This window comes from Scardinius erythrophthalmus, assembly GCF_964197995.2.
Source record: "Scardinius erythrophthalmus genome assembly, chromosome: 4".
NCBI classification, from domain to species: Eukaryota; Metazoa; Chordata; class Actinopteri; order Cypriniformes; family Leuciscidae; genus Scardinius; species Scardinius erythrophthalmus.
Window position 1 is genome coordinate 10,402,135 of NC_138224.1, and position 15,311 is coordinate 10,417,445.

The window sequence follows — 15,311 nt, forward strand, 5'->3', positions numbered from 1 at the left end:
TATTATTATTAATAATTTAAATAAAAATAAATGGACTAACAATTAAGAAAATCAAGTCCAAGCTTGCCAAGTAGTAATTATGATAATCTGTGTAAATAAATAATTATACAAAGCATATTAGTTAATATAAATCTAAGTTAATGTTAATTAAAAATATGAATGAAAAATCCATCTTTGGATTTTCCAAAGTTTTGTGTCACATATCTGACAGAGACTTAGACTTTAGAAGCGTTTATCTCCAAGTACAAACGTACAGCGAATTTCACTTAGTGTTGGTGTCGACATACATTGAAACAAGAGAAACAAGAGAAAATAAATAAATAAAGGCTACAAATAAAGATGTTGAGAAAAGTATCCATACTGAATTTGGTTAAACCAACAAGAGATGCTTTTTGATGAAATGAAAGAAAATATTTCATTATCACGCTGTTCAAAACATTAATCAGCATGTATCTATGCACATTGCACAAAGATTATGGATTGGGGCGCCTTGGATTGTATTACGCTACGCCACCTCGTGGCAAGATCTTTGAATTGCAACTCCTGCTGCGTACAAGTAGCTCGCGGAACAGTCCGCGCGAATCATTCTGTCAATTGAAGAGTAAGACTCGCTCGAGACACATTTAGTGCACGGGATTGGAACGAGATTGGAGAGCCAACAAGCCGGGCAAATCACTTTAAATAAACCAAGGGATGGCTTTCAGGACGCCTGCTGTTCAACTGCACCTTAAAACGTGTATTCTTCTGCTTTTAGGGGGTCTAATGGAAGCTGCCCAGGAGCAAGGAAGCATGTACATGTGGATTGATGCCAATCAAGCAAGAATATTAATTGGTAATGGTGTTTTGCGTGGCTTCTTAATGGCACATGGATGCTATTAGAGCCCAATTGTAAACCAAGCCAGTGTATAATAATTGAACTGAAAGTTTTTTTTTTAATGGGAAGCTTGTGAATGCGAAATGCTTTATTCAACAGGTTTTGAGGAGGATATTTTAATAGTTTCCGAGGGCAAAATGGCCCCATTCACACACGACTTCAGAAAAGCACAGCAGCGAATGCCAGCAATACCTGTCAATATCCACCACGTGAACTTCACCTGGCAAGCCACTGAGCAGGTACTGTGTGTGTGTGTGTGTGTGTGTGTGTGTGAACCTTCATTCTGAAACGTTTGATGGCATGATCTTAACCAGTCGCTTTACACTTACAAATCATTATCCTGATGCCGTATGTTCCCTCATTAAAATATCTTCAAAACAAACTGATTTGATTTGATAAGCAGAATTATTGAATTAAGTTGTTAAATACTTTAAAAATTAGTTGTTTTTCGTATGTGCAAGCTTTTCATTTTATTGATTTGTGATTAAAATTATCGTATACATAAGCTATTTTAGTATAACTTTGAAATACAATGAACATTTTGAAACTATTTATTTATTTACAATGTTTATTATTATTATTGTTATTAGTAGGCTATATATTATAGCCTATTTATTACTGTTATATTTATTAGAATTCTCATACCTGTAAAAAAATATCTTAACATCCTTAAAACAAGTTAACTTATTTTGTAGAAAATAAATTCGTCAATGAGTTAAGAATACTAATCTCAATTCAAAATATTTTATTTGAAAGCTAATTTTATCTTATGCAGTTTTGCCCGTCAGCTGAATGTATCATGTTTTAAAAGGAAAAGGGTCAGTTCAACTCTTGTGGTATTTTGCATGTTGGTGTTGTAAAGCGGCACGCGGATCAAAGCGCGGGCCCGCCGCGTGAACGCGCCTCATCATGCATGTGCCAAACATCTGGGTCGTCATCAGTACACTGAGAGCACGCGTGCCAGAGCCCGCGCTTTATTTCACAACGAAACTTCCATTTGGAATCACTTTGTTGTGTTGTTATTGCTTGTTGATCCTCTCTGTAATTCGTTATGGATTTGGCAGAAACTGTGGCAAGTGATGCAGAGCTCCCCCCCCCCCCCAAGGTTTAATAATAATAACAATTATATATTAGGCTGCATGACTAAAATCAGTAAGGAAATCTTTCAGATCAGATTTTAAAACTCAATATAAACTAAGGCAGCTATATGTTTTCATGTATTTTTTTTATTTATAACAATTTTAAGGCAGTATAAGGCATAATAATGAAAGCAAAATATAAGCAACATTATTACACTAAAAACATAATTAGGCCTACATAATTAAATAAATAAAAATGATGGCAACATAATTAAATGAAAACATATTTTTAATTATTGATATTGTACATTTATTTTTATTAAAGTTTATACCCACTAAAATATATATTTTTTATTCAATTCAAATGTATCATACTTTTCACATTAAAAAGCAGTTTTACTAAGAATATTGCCTACACTGTAAATAATTTTTTTTTATGATTTGTTATCACAGCATTTTTTTCTTTTGACAAATCAACTTAGATCATTTATGTGGTTCAGATAACATATTATTGGTAGTTTCTGTTGATTAAACCAACCTCCCTCATTGTATTAACTCAATTTTTTTAATTTCAATTAACTTAAAAACTTTAGGCAGCCAGGTTACCTACTTTTTTTAAGTTAAACCAACAATATTTTTTACAGTGTAATAAGGTGACAACAGCAGTGAGAAAGGCCATATAAAATTTGCATATATAGTCAAAGCGAAAATCATGAATAACAGTATGCTCACATAGCGCATGTGCCAATTTTCCATGAAAAATGTCAGTTTATTAAAATGTCAACCTTGAATGATGGCTATTAATTGCCTCTTTAGTATGAATCGCTTGTTGTATTCCTCATTCGGATGAAAGCGCCTGCTAAATGAATAAATGTAAGTGTAAAAACAAACGCTCTTGCATTCACCACAGCTTCATTCACAACTTTGTATGCATCTAAACAGCTTTCTTTTGGGGGGTGGGGGTGTGTGTGTGTGTGTGTACAGGAATCTCTTTTCACAAATGATCTATCTTTGCACGCCGGGATCATAATCTGTGAATGGCATGTTGACTTGACGAAAGAGCAGCAAGAGGGAGAAATTAAAATAGCAAGGGGAGGGATACGGAGGAAAAAGAGAGGGCCCATTCTGTCCTGGCCCCTGTTAGCTTCAAAGACGGCCGCTGAGGCTTTAGAACAAAGGTCTCCGGCATAAAAGGCTGGCGGCGAGAGTTATCTGTGTTGGTTATTACCATTCAGCTGTAGGATTAGCTAAGCTCTCCACACAGCTTGTGTACTTTTGCCTCCATCAAACGCTGCCCAGCTTTTACACTCCGAAATCTAGAGACCAGAAAAAAAAAGAAAGGGAAAAAAGAGCCGTCTACCTCTCTTTCATCTCCTTTTGGGACAGTTTTTTTGTAGCGCGTGTTTGGCCTCGCCATCACGGCTGTCCTCACAAGTGTGTAATTCTCAAAGAGTTGAGGTCATTAGTCAGAGAGTGGAGGAAATTGATTGCCTTGCAAACTTAAGGATACCCTGAAACCCTCTTTTTAGTCTTTACAGATGTATATGTGCTCCTGTCATGAACCACATGCAACCTTTTTTGTGCTATTGTCCCAGATGCCCCTCTTTATGCAAATCTACACTACCGCTTTTAATGTTTTTGAAGTCTAAAACAAAGTTCACCTCTGTTTATCTTTTTTCTTTTTCTTCAGGCAGAGTACTTCTATGAGTTTCAGACCCTGCGTTCAATGGATAAAGACATTATGGATGACCCTACTGTCAACGTTCCTCTCTTAGGATCAGTGCCACACAAAGCTTCTGGTGTGCTTTTCATTATATATATATATATATATATATATATATATATAGTATTTTAATATATTTGTATTTTATTTCACTTTAATATATTTGTATTTTATTATTTAATTTATTAAATAATTTATTACAAAAGTACAAAATATAATCTCGATTCTTAAAATCACATCTAAATTATGACTATTATAACCCATGAGACTTGTGGTACATGGATGCTTAAGGTTAATTAATCAAAAGCGGTTTTGTGTACTCAGTGGTCCAGGTGGGCTTCCCATGTCGAGGTGACCAGGATGGCGTGGCAGCATTTGAGGTGACCATCCTGGTGATGGATGCTGGAGGAAACGTCATCCTGAGGACACCACACAATGCCATATTCTTCAAAACGTGTCAGAGAGGTGAGCTTTCAAACCTTACATGTTGATGCACAAAATGATTGAGTGGGCTAAAAGAGATTGCTATGGGAATGTAAATTCTGGATCAAATATTGAAACTTTGCTGTTAAACGCCTAGAAGCAATTTTATTACTCAGAAGAGTTTTCAAGTTCATTCAGCTCAGCTTAGTTTCATCTAAAATAGAATATAAACAAACATAAATGAAACATTTGTTGACATATAGTATGAGTATAGAGCTGTAAGATGAATATGGTGTTTTGGAAATGGCAAGATGGTAAAACATTTGGTATTCTGACATTATTGAGATCTAAAACTCTAGAGAAGACATACACGGATATTCAAAAGTGTGGGGGCAGTTTTTTTTTTTAAATAAATTAATATTTTATTCAGTAAGGATGCATTTAATCGAACAAAAGACATAGCAAAGACGTGTATAATGTTACAAAAACTTTCTATTAATCAAATAATTCTGAAAAAACAACAATTTATCACGTTTTCCATAAAAAATATTAAGCAGTACAACTGTTTTCAACATTGATAATAATAAGAAATGTATCTTGATCACTAAATCAGCATATTAGAATGATTCCTGAAAGATTGTGTGAATATATTTAAAATATATTAAAATACATAACAGTTATTTTAAATTGTTATCCTATTTCACAATATTACAGCCTTGGGGAACATTAAAAACATTAATCTTACTGACCTTAGTTTTAACTTTTGAACAGTTGTGAGAGTAAAGTTTTTCTTTTCTCAAGAGAATAACCTGGGCACTTTTCCATTTGCTCTAGAAGAAACAACCTTAATGAAAAAACCTGTACCAAAATGTGTTTAAAATACATTTATTTCATACTAAGTATACTACAAACCCATTAACATATTTACTGACATATCGAGACTAACTGATATAAATATTATAATTAAACTTTATTTGGAGTACTTCTTTATTGCACAATGCACATTTCTTAATATTAAGACTAAAATGTGTTTTAACATCACTATTATGAAGGATAGAATGATCTCTGTATAATATCAGTCTTTAAATTCAAGATATTTAAAATGTACCTAAAGTATATTTGCAATAGTTCCACTTTAGCACAATCAAATATACTTAAGTACATCTTTAGTTATACCTCAGCACTATTTCCGGATAACTAAAGTACATTTAGTACAACATTATTTGTTCCAATTTAGCAGACTTTTAAGTATAACAGAGCAATTGCAGGGTATTTATATTAATGTATTCAAAATTTAGCATAAAATAAATGTATTAATAAATATAATAAAATAAAATTTCAATACATTTTGGCATATTCATTTTTCAATTGGAAATTGAGATGTTATTTATGATTTTGAGCATGGTTTGTCTCTTCTTTAAGTGTATTTGGTAAGAGAAGCAGAGATCATGGTACGGGTGATTCTCAACCTCACCCACAAAGCCATCGCTGGCTCATGAGGTCATGTGAATCCTACCAGCTGCAGCCCTTTAGAATGAGCGTGTTATGTTTTTCTCTGATCCCCCCTCCCTTCTCACACACACTAACCTCACGGTGTTGCATTCCCCTACACACCCTTCTCCACCCCTCTCCATTCGGCGTGTAGACTTCACAGATCAAATGGTCCATCTGTCTGAAGCCACCCCGCAGGGAGGAAGCGAAGTGTTTCCTAGTGACAGCTGAGGGTGCCTTAATGACTAGTACTCACAAGTTGTTTTTTTAAAAGTCTGGCTGCTTGAATTTCACCCACAGGACAAAATGACATTGACGAAGTTGATATAGCTCAACACTTTCAAGTTCATCCTCTTTTTGAGGACCATTATTACCAAAATTGGACTTTTAGTTTAATAAACATATCTGCATGGATGTTGCATTGCACAAACCTTAAAATGGTTATTTGAACCAGTAATTAATATTTAATTCCAAATTTGACTTTTCCCCCCATGTGGAACACAAAAGGAGATGTTTAGCAGAATATCCAAGCTGCTCTTTTCCATATGATGAAAATGAATGTAGACTAAGACTAATGGGGGGTAGACCAATGGGAACACTTAATATTCTGCAATATCATTAGCTTGAATGCACTGACTCTATTGGATGAGAACTGAACTGAGTTGGATGCTGCTTCAAAGCTGAATTGAACTCATTATATAATTGATGAACTTTACACAGTCTTTTTAAATCTTTGTATGAAGACCCAAATGTATGATGTTATCCACTGAAAATCCAGCTCGACAGCTTCAGTCCCCATTCACTTTCATTGTTAGGAAAAGAGCAGCTTGGGCATTCTGCTAAACTTCTCATTTGTTTTTTCACTGAGAAAAGAAAGTCATTTGCGTTTCAAAACGCATGAGAAAGAGTAAATGATGACAGAATGTAAAGTACACGAAACTACATAGTCTTTAAAGATGGTTGTGAATTACAATCAAACATTTCTGCAACAGCATATGGGGCCACATTGTGTTTGACAGAGTTGTTGACATTGTGGTTTCACCTCAAAGCTATTTCCCTCCTTTTATATGCTGGTGTCAGTACTGTTATTGAATTCACTGGCCTTTCAACTTCTCCCGGAATCTGATGTCCTTGAAGTGGCGTAGGAAGGGAGGAAGTTATGGAGAGTTTGGTGAAGATTAAAAAAATAAGAAAGGAAATGTTCTCACCATTTATGTCTTCTCTCCTCTTTCTGAAGCAAAGTGCCCTGGTGGTTGTCGCAATGGAGGCTACTGCAATGAAAGGCAGGTCTGCGAGTGTCAGGATGGGTTTTATGGGGTGCACTGTGAGAAAGGTAACCATACTTATATAGACCCACCATCAAATTAAAGTCAGTAGGCAGGTTACTGATAGTGTAGTTTACTACATGAAACAAACTCAAATGAAAAATAAAATAAAAACAAATTATTTATATTTAATAAAACTTGATTATATATTATATTTATTGTTATTTTTTATTTATTTCAGACATGTGAATAATGGTCAATATTACACACACAAAAAAAGAAAGTACAACATAATTTATACAACATAAAAACAATACATTTATCTCCTGTATAGGCTCATAAGCCAGTGAGTTCAAATACCAAATATATATTTAAACATTATAATTTAAATATAATATTTATATTAATTTAAATATTTGAATTTTGATTAATAGTTTTGGTCTTACTGGATCTCTCATCGTCTTCCTGCAACAAAACAAATCCATCAACAACAGATGTGAGCATGGAGAACCTTGTCATTAAGTGTCCACTGACAATGCCATTATACATAAATGTGTATTCTACAAGACTCTTTTTTCGGAAAGACAAGCTTCCTTTGGAAACAAACGAGTGCATATAGTTTATTATGATGATGATTATACTCAACCTCAGGGCATCACTTCCCAAAATGCCTTGTGCAAATTATAAAGTGCGGTTAAGCCCGCTATGTACTAGTTTATAGGAAAGAATGGAGCATGCATGTATTCTAGAAGGTTTCTGAAAAAAAAAAAAAAAAAAAAAAATGAATTACCCAGCAGGTTGGGAGGCACAAACATGTGTTTTTCATCTATTTACAACTTTAAAGAGTGGTTTACCAAAAAAGGCTTCCATTAGATGCTGAATATGCGTTCAATATCCTCATTGTAGCTCTGCTGTGTTTGTACATAAACCGCTTCCACAAAACACCTTTCATCTAACAGCTTTTGGCTGATTTATTTTCGTCTGCATCGCTGCCAAAACCACAAAGTTTTGTGCTTTTCATATCGAGAAAACCTGCAGCCCAAGAATTTTAACTTGTTCATTAACATAAAACGTTAATGTATTGACCACATACATGTTTCAACCTGGAAGCTCTGTGAAATATCAAGTTACATTTTGCATCAAGATAATTTGCATCATTTGGGCTGAGCTACTAATCATAAGCATATTTTAAGGCGTGTTAGATATAACAAACAAAATCCTCTTTTCCTCATTTTTAGCCCTGTGCTCCCCTAGATGTGTGAACGGTGGCCTGTGTATGAGCCCAGGTGTGTGTATATGTCCTCCGGGCTACTTTGGACCCAGCTGTGAGAGAGGTTGGTTTCCTTCCTGTTACTGTCTATCCATCATGCTGCTATTGTGCTATCTTATGCCACCTTTCATTATAATATTAAAGTGCCCCAATTATGCTTTTTTAAAGGCTCCTAATTTTGTTTTGGAGGTCTGCTACAACACTTTTTCTTGCATCCAAGGTCAAAAACACTTATGTTTTGTCATAATATACATAAGCAGCATCACCTTATTTCTCATAGTATCTGAAAGGGTATTTGCTTTTGCATGTCTTTTTTACATGTCGACAACACAAACCAAACTCTTCCAGGCTTCAGATACAACTACAGTGTTTGAGGGCGGGTCAATGGAGATGTTGTTTACAGGCAGACAATGAAGACCATAGGCTGGCATTATGCAAATTAGTTAAAAACCTACATAAGTTTGTGCAGGAAGTAAGCCTGTAATTACTGACAATTCGTTTCAGGCAGTTCAGAATCGATTCTTTCTTTTGGGAGGCAATAAATATCTCGTTCAGTAATGAAACTCTGGAGGGCACAGGCTGATAGGTCCTTTACATGCAATCTGCAAGCAATTACATCATTACTGCATGGCATACGCTGATTGGCCACTGCTGCAGCTAATGAGATTGCTTGTTCAACAATTAAATAGTTTGGTTCACTGTTTGCTAGTCTATCAGAGTTCCTAGTAGTTCAACTTCTTTAAAGTGAATGGTCTTTTATTATTCCAGATCACTAAACAATGTTCCGTGATCTGCATTTATCAGTTCATAAATGAAGCAACACGCCTGTTCAAAATCATGTTTGATGTTTTGCAAGTTGTGTTGGATGCAGGGAGTGAATAATTAAGCATATAAGCAAAGCTAGCGTGAGAACATGTATTCTGAATCAATAACGGCAGCAGGAAGAAAACCTTGCTTTGAGGTTACAGCCAAGCATAGCTTGCGTGAGACCATGTTTTATGCTAAATTAGTTTTTTTTCCATAAAAATACTATGTACAGGATTGCATGTTACCCTGTGGTTTTGCTGTTTGTTGCATGACTATACATTTTAGATGGGCTGTTCGAACACCGCAATATATATAGATAACAATGCAGCATGTTGCTTGCTCAGGTGTTTATCATTTGTTAAAGTCACACATAGTGCTCGTTCTCATTAGGTAATTTTGAGCCGTGCTGGTTCAGGAAAAAACGAGCTAGTTTAGGCCGATAGTTCAACAAACCTGAGAATATGGCACCAAGGTACACATTGCAAAAGTCACTAGTAAATTATTCAGGACTTCACAAGCCCAAATTTAAGTCAAGCCACTAGAATTTAAGTCATTCGGCAAAGCAGGTCAAAGCACACATAGCATAGGGGGGGGGGGGACTGTAGTGTCCTATTGTCTTTCTGTTGTCTCTGTGAAGATTTCTGAATGTCTATTAATGCAGCAGCATGTTTTACACAAATGCATGTGTGTGTTTGCTTGTATTGTGTCATTAGTCTTGTTCCTGCTTTGTTGGGGGATTTATGTATGTAAGGGTTAATGCCCGACGAGGTGTCCATTGTCAGGTATTAATGGACGACTGCGCGTCGGACGTTTGCCTCCGCCAAAGTCCATTAATACCTGACAATGGACACCTCGTCAGGCATTAACCTGCTTATAGCATGGTCACTTGCCAAATAACACATTTTTAAAACATTAGTTTATATTTTAATTAGTTTTACAATCGAAATCTAAAGTTTTTATAAACAATAACTTGGTTTCCCCTTGGTTTTCCGTCTGACGGTTTATTTACTAGGTGTCCTTGATCACTTTTTAATGGACACCCTGCAGCCAATCAGAATCGAGTATTCACCCAGACCATGGTATAAGTCTATTCATGCAACAGCAGCATATTTTATGGTTATTTTGAAAAACTGAGACATTTCCCTTTTTTTTTTCCCTCCGTTTACACGCAAACGGAGAATTCGCCTTTGAAAATGATTCTTTCTAAAAACTTCAGTTTTAGGCAGCCGACGTCACAGTATGCGACAGAACTTGCACCTGCGTCAAATGCGACCAGAAAGAAGTGATTCGTTGCTGTTGTTGCTATTTTCTGGATTCTGATTGGCTAACATGGGCTTGAGCTTCTCGTTACACTGCCACCTACAGGTTTGGCGTGCTCTTGACGGCATATATACACGGGTTCGTGTAAACGAACACTTTTCTGAAAACTGACAGGTGTGCACGATGTTATTTTTGAAAACGGAGAGGGTGAAATGTCCGTTTATGAAAATAGCCGGCCAGGTGTAAACGTAGCCTAATACTTCAGCACATTATCAGAGATTCTCTGAAATCCTCCACCATTTATGTCTAGATTTATTTTTGTAAAGCAAGAAATTCTGATCGCAGTCTCTACATGTTGTTTAATTTTTATTTTACAGCTGTTCTTAAAGGATTTAGAACAGATGCCAAAACCATGAAACATGATCTACCAAACCGTTAAATAAATAAATAAAAGCACAAATTGTTTGTGTGTTATTTCTCTTTGTAGTTTGTGACATGTTCATTGCCTTGTTTTCTCTGCATTAACAGCTAACTGCAGCACCACCTGTTTGAATGGAGGGACGTGTTTCCATCCTGGCAAATGCATCTGTGCCGTGGGCTTTGAGGGGAGCCGCTGTGAGCTCAGTGAGTTCAGCTACACGCATCTTCATCAGCTCTGTGAAAGGAACAAACTGCAGTCAGACCACAGTAACAGCACACATTAAAAATGATCCAAACAAAAACAAACAAATGCCAACTTGTTGGCCAAACCTAAGGATTTTCAGATGGGCTTTTAGAGGGGGAAAAAGTTGTTAAATAAGGACTGCAACTACCAAAGGGTGTGGTTTTATGTGCTTGATGAATCATGGTACCATTGTAGTCTTTAAACTAAGGTTTCGGGTCAGTATGATTTAAAAAAAATGAATTAATATTTTTATTCAGCAAGATTGCATTAAACTAATCAAAAGTGAAAGTAAATACATTACTAATGTTACAAAAGATTTCCATTTCCCCATTTTTTTCACTTTCTATTAATCAAAAAATACTGAAAAACATGTCATGGTTTCCACAAAAATATCGAGCAGCACAAATGTTTTCAACATTGATAATAATAATAAATAGTCTTGAGCAGTAGATCGATAATGTGACACTGAGGACTGGAGTAATGATGCTGAAAATGCAGTTTCATCACAGGAATAAACTACATTTTAAAATATATTCAAAGAGAAAACTAATTCAAATAAAAAAGCACCATTCAAAAAACATTAGAAATTCCTGAACTCATAGTTTAAAAGTTGCTTATTCACTTTGGAGTATTTGGACAGCTCTATTGATTTAAAATGTTGAGTGTTAACTGGCAGTTACATTTTTATCATCATCTTTCAAAGGGAAAGCTGTGTTGTTTTTCTTTGGATGTAATAGGCTCGCTTCCAGAAATTGCCCTCAGAACAGGTCTCCAAGTAAACTTCCTAAGTGAAGTGTGTTCTCACATTAGTGTTAAATGGGCCGGCACCTACTTGGGCAAACACAGGATGTAATGCAGTTGTGTTGTCACCCTAATCACTAATAACAACCTCATGAGCTCACATGCACTCAAGCAGTGTGGCGTTTTATCTCAGGCCCTTTTCTCTGACACAGAAATACTGTATATACACACTTGCTTCGCTTCAAAGGTCTGTAGTCTAGTTCGTTGGTGTTTAAACAACTCTACTTTGACCCCAAATATCATCCTTTCCTGTTCAAAGGCAGGAAGTATTGCAGTATTCAGTGGTGTTTGGTCTGTAAAGAGAGGGAAGAGAAAATATTAAAGTAACATTTGTATAGCATTTAGCCATTTGTTACTGTCTGATCCATTGCAGTATCATGTTCTCTGGCAAAACGTTCTGTGACAAAAACGCTCAGTCCCATTGAGGTCAAGTTATGTAAAGACCTATTTTCATGGGTATGGATTTCATTGATTTGTCAAGGAACAAAGCCTCCGCTGATCAAATATGCAGGTGTAAGAGGATCCGTGAGCATTTGGAAAGGGTCTGTCCGCCTGTTATTTTATTCCTCAATCACTTTACTATACTTTTCCATACATCCTCTGCTGGGTGTTTTTACATGTTCTCAATATTTATTTATTCTCAATACTAAAATAGTAAAATAAAATAAACCTTGTAAAACTGCAATGGCAAAATAAAGAACTTTTTTTTGTGTGTGTGTTAAAAATATAAATGGAAATGTTAAATATATAACATTAAAGTTATCTAGTTTTACACTGGCATGAAGTGTATTTAACATCTTCCTGTCTCAAAAATGTTAATTTTATATAAATGTTAAATATATAATATTTAAATAGATTGATTAAATAGATTGATTATTGATTGACTGCTTTAAAATGTTATATATTAAAAAAAAGAGTTCTTTGTCAAGATGATCTCAGCATAATATGAATAACAGATATTTCCATGCAGCAGTTTCTCATAAGACAGTAAATAATTGTTAACAACACTCCCTTTTGTTGTTGTTCTATGTTGCTTTTGCATTTTGGGATTGCGATAATGCAGTTTGCGAAGTTGTTGTCTGCAGGTAAATGTCGTCAGCCTTGCAGAAATGGAGGCAAATGCACAGGGAGGAACAAATGCAAGTGCAGCAAAGGCTACCATGGCGATCTGTGCTCTAAAGGTGAGATTATCTCAACTTGGCAGAAGAACTGTGGACATGTTTGATCAAAAGCACATGTTCCACTACAGCATTGCTCTATGCGCTTTGCTCACGCACTGTAAAAATGAACCGCCGGTGCTTGATTGCACCTTAAAAATTTCCACTTGGGCTGCAGGCTCGCTGAACGGCACATGATACATTTCTAAGACTAAACACTGCGTCTCTGTGTATGGCTGAAAGTGTATGTGTATACGTGTGTGCAGCTGTCTGCGAGCCCAGCTGTGGAGTACACGGGACCTGTGTGGAGCCCAACAGGTGCCAGTGCAGGGACGGCTGGCATGGACGTCACTGCAATAAGAGTAAGACAACATCCCACATCCCTTTTCCCAAGGCCAAGTTACTAATTGCCACCTGGAAATGGATTAGAGCAAGAAATCTGCTGTAATGTCAGGGTATTACAGTGGATATTTACCATAAAAATACCATAGTTTTCTGGACATGTACAAATTATATTCTTGGTGATACCGTGGAGTGCAATGCAATCATCGTTTACACAAACTAAAATGAAAACAGCTTTGTTTACTGAATTTTTTTTTAATGACCCATACAGCTAAAATGAAAAAAAGAAAAGAAAAATTCAATATTTTTTATCTATGGTAAACTATACAACTTTATACAACCTTTGCATTAAACATGAAATTGTCACTTGACTGCAATGGCACTAGATTTAAACATCTTTAAATGATACCAGTTAATGCATTCACTTTTGCAGCCCTAAAATTACTAAAACAATGGAAATATGTAAGTGTAGAAAAAAGAAAGATAGAAAAGCCTTTGTGTACAAAAAACTAAACTTAATTGAAAAGACAAATTGAAAAAAAAAATGCATTTAAAAATCTGAATCTTAATTTTAATATTTAATATTAAACATGGTACCACATTATGTTTTGTCTTACCCTAATGCATTTAGTTTATAGTACAATTTAACCACTGGTTTGGCAAAATAAACTATTTTTCCAGTGAGTAGTACCAGGGGCCAGTTTTATATCATTCCACAGTTTGCACCATTTGAACTTAAACCCTGGCAAATTACTCGTTTTTGTAGTATAGTCAAAGGTCCGGTTTCACAGATTAGGCTTAGATTAAGCCAGGATTAGGCCTTAGTTCAATTAGGGCATTTAAGGACCTTAAAAACATTACTGGTGTGGATCTTGAAATAAAACAATGGCACTGACCTATTTTAAGATATGTCAGTGCAAGTTGCTTTCAGTTAAAACAGCTTAAACATACATTTTGGTCTAGCTCTAAGCTTAAGCCTTGTCTGTGAAACCAGGGGAAATGTCTTATTTTCATTAATTATTTTAATATTTAATTATTTATATTGACCATGGTACTGCAACAGTAATGTTTGTGTTTGTGTTATCCTCTTGCATTTCGTTTATAATGCCATTTAACCATTGGTAAAGCAATTTTTAACCACCTATTTTTTCTTGTTTTCCCAACAAGGGTCAAGTACGGTTTTATAGCAAATATACCAATGCACAATTTGAACTAAAACTCAAAAATGGTTTGATTCTTAGTCATAAATGCTGTTCTGCACGATTCAGCGCACTACTGAACTGCTTGCTCTCTTCCTCCAGGATTTCGTGGAGGAGTCTCCAACAGCCAGCGGGCCTCTGGTTCCAAGCACAAGTCACAGCCTGTGGCAACGAAGGACACAAAGGAAGAACCCGAATCCAGTCAGCCCTCTGAGACCAACTACGTGGTTTAGGCCTCTAAATTTTGGGCCAACGGCCCCTCCATTTTCAACGTCGCCTTCCCCAGAACAAAGCTTTCATCATCCTCTTCCGATCCACATCGGGACACTCCCAAGCTGGACTGCTGCTTTCTCAGAGCGAGACTTGTTTTTGTAGGACTGTAACAGTGTCTTATTTTACCACACTAGCGCCTTTGATATAATATCTCCCACAGTCACCCTTCATCGAGCTTCTGCCCTGCGTCAACCGAGAGGGGAGTGAGTCACATGGTTGTGGTGAGCGTCTGATGTTCGTGCGTAGTCCTGCGGTTTAGCTTCAGATGTGGCGCTGAATCACTTTGAGAAGAGTACATTACGATCCGAGAACTTCCGGGTGTGGATCCAGCTTTGCTGTGTTTGGCCTGTGCTCGAGGTTCGTCACATTTGACCTGCTCATTTTGTAAACGTATTGTCGCCATTATTGTCACTAACATTCTTTTTCATGCAAATCACACTTGTGTAGTAGCTTCTCCAACAAGTACTTGTATAAGTAATATGTATGCTATTCGTTCTATGTAAAATTGAAATATAAAAATATATATTTAGATATGGGTAGACAGTCTTTAAGTGTATGCTTAGAGTTTTCATACTTATGTATAACAATGCACATAAGCTGCTTGTGATGTCATAAACATTAAGCCAAAAAAATCTTAATTTTTCATGTGACTTCATTACACAAATAAAACATGTTTTCTTGGA

The 15,311-nt window shown here is 35.9% G+C and overlaps 1 protein-coding gene across 2 annotated transcripts; it reads left to right on the plus strand.

Annotated features, from left to right (window-relative positions):
• Positions 1 to 579: 579 nt before the first annotated feature.
• wif1 (wnt inhibitory factor 1) lies at positions 580 to 15,311 on the plus strand. 2 transcript variants are annotated; one of them, XM_081363218.1, is made up of 10 exons: positions 580 to 832; positions 974 to 1,113; positions 3,644 to 3,752; positions 4,001 to 4,141; positions 6,828 to 6,923; positions 8,094 to 8,189; positions 10,721 to 10,816; positions 12,743 to 12,838; positions 13,081 to 13,176; positions 14,458 to 15,311. In XM_081363218.1, the coding sequence occupies exons 1-10, from the start codon at positions 694 to 696 to the stop codon at positions 14,586 to 14,588; spliced, it is 1,140 nt and encodes a 379-aa protein (XP_081219344.1). In that variant the 5' UTR covers positions 580 to 693; the 3' UTR covers positions 14,589 to 15,311. The 2 variants fall into 2 exon arrangements, with proteins under 2 accessions (XP_081219344.1, XP_081219345.1); XM_081363219.1 differs by lacking the exon at positions 6,828 to 6,923 and having other exon boundaries at positions 601 to 832.

Bases quoted from the DNA above. Each gene is read 5' to 3' on its own strand.
- wif1 (XM_081363218.1), top strand. From the start codon at position 694: ATGGCTTTCAGGACGCCTGCTGTTCAACTGCACCTTAAAACGTGTATT. The intron at 1,114-3,643 runs GTACTGTGTGTG...CTTTTTCTTCAG, and splicing joins CCTGGCAAGCCACTGAGCAG to GCAGAGTACTTCTATGAGTT. The intron at 10,817-12,742 runs GTGAGTTCAGCT...TGTTGTCTGCAG, and splicing joins GGGGAGCCGCTGTGAGCTCA to GTAAATGTCGTCAGCCTTGC.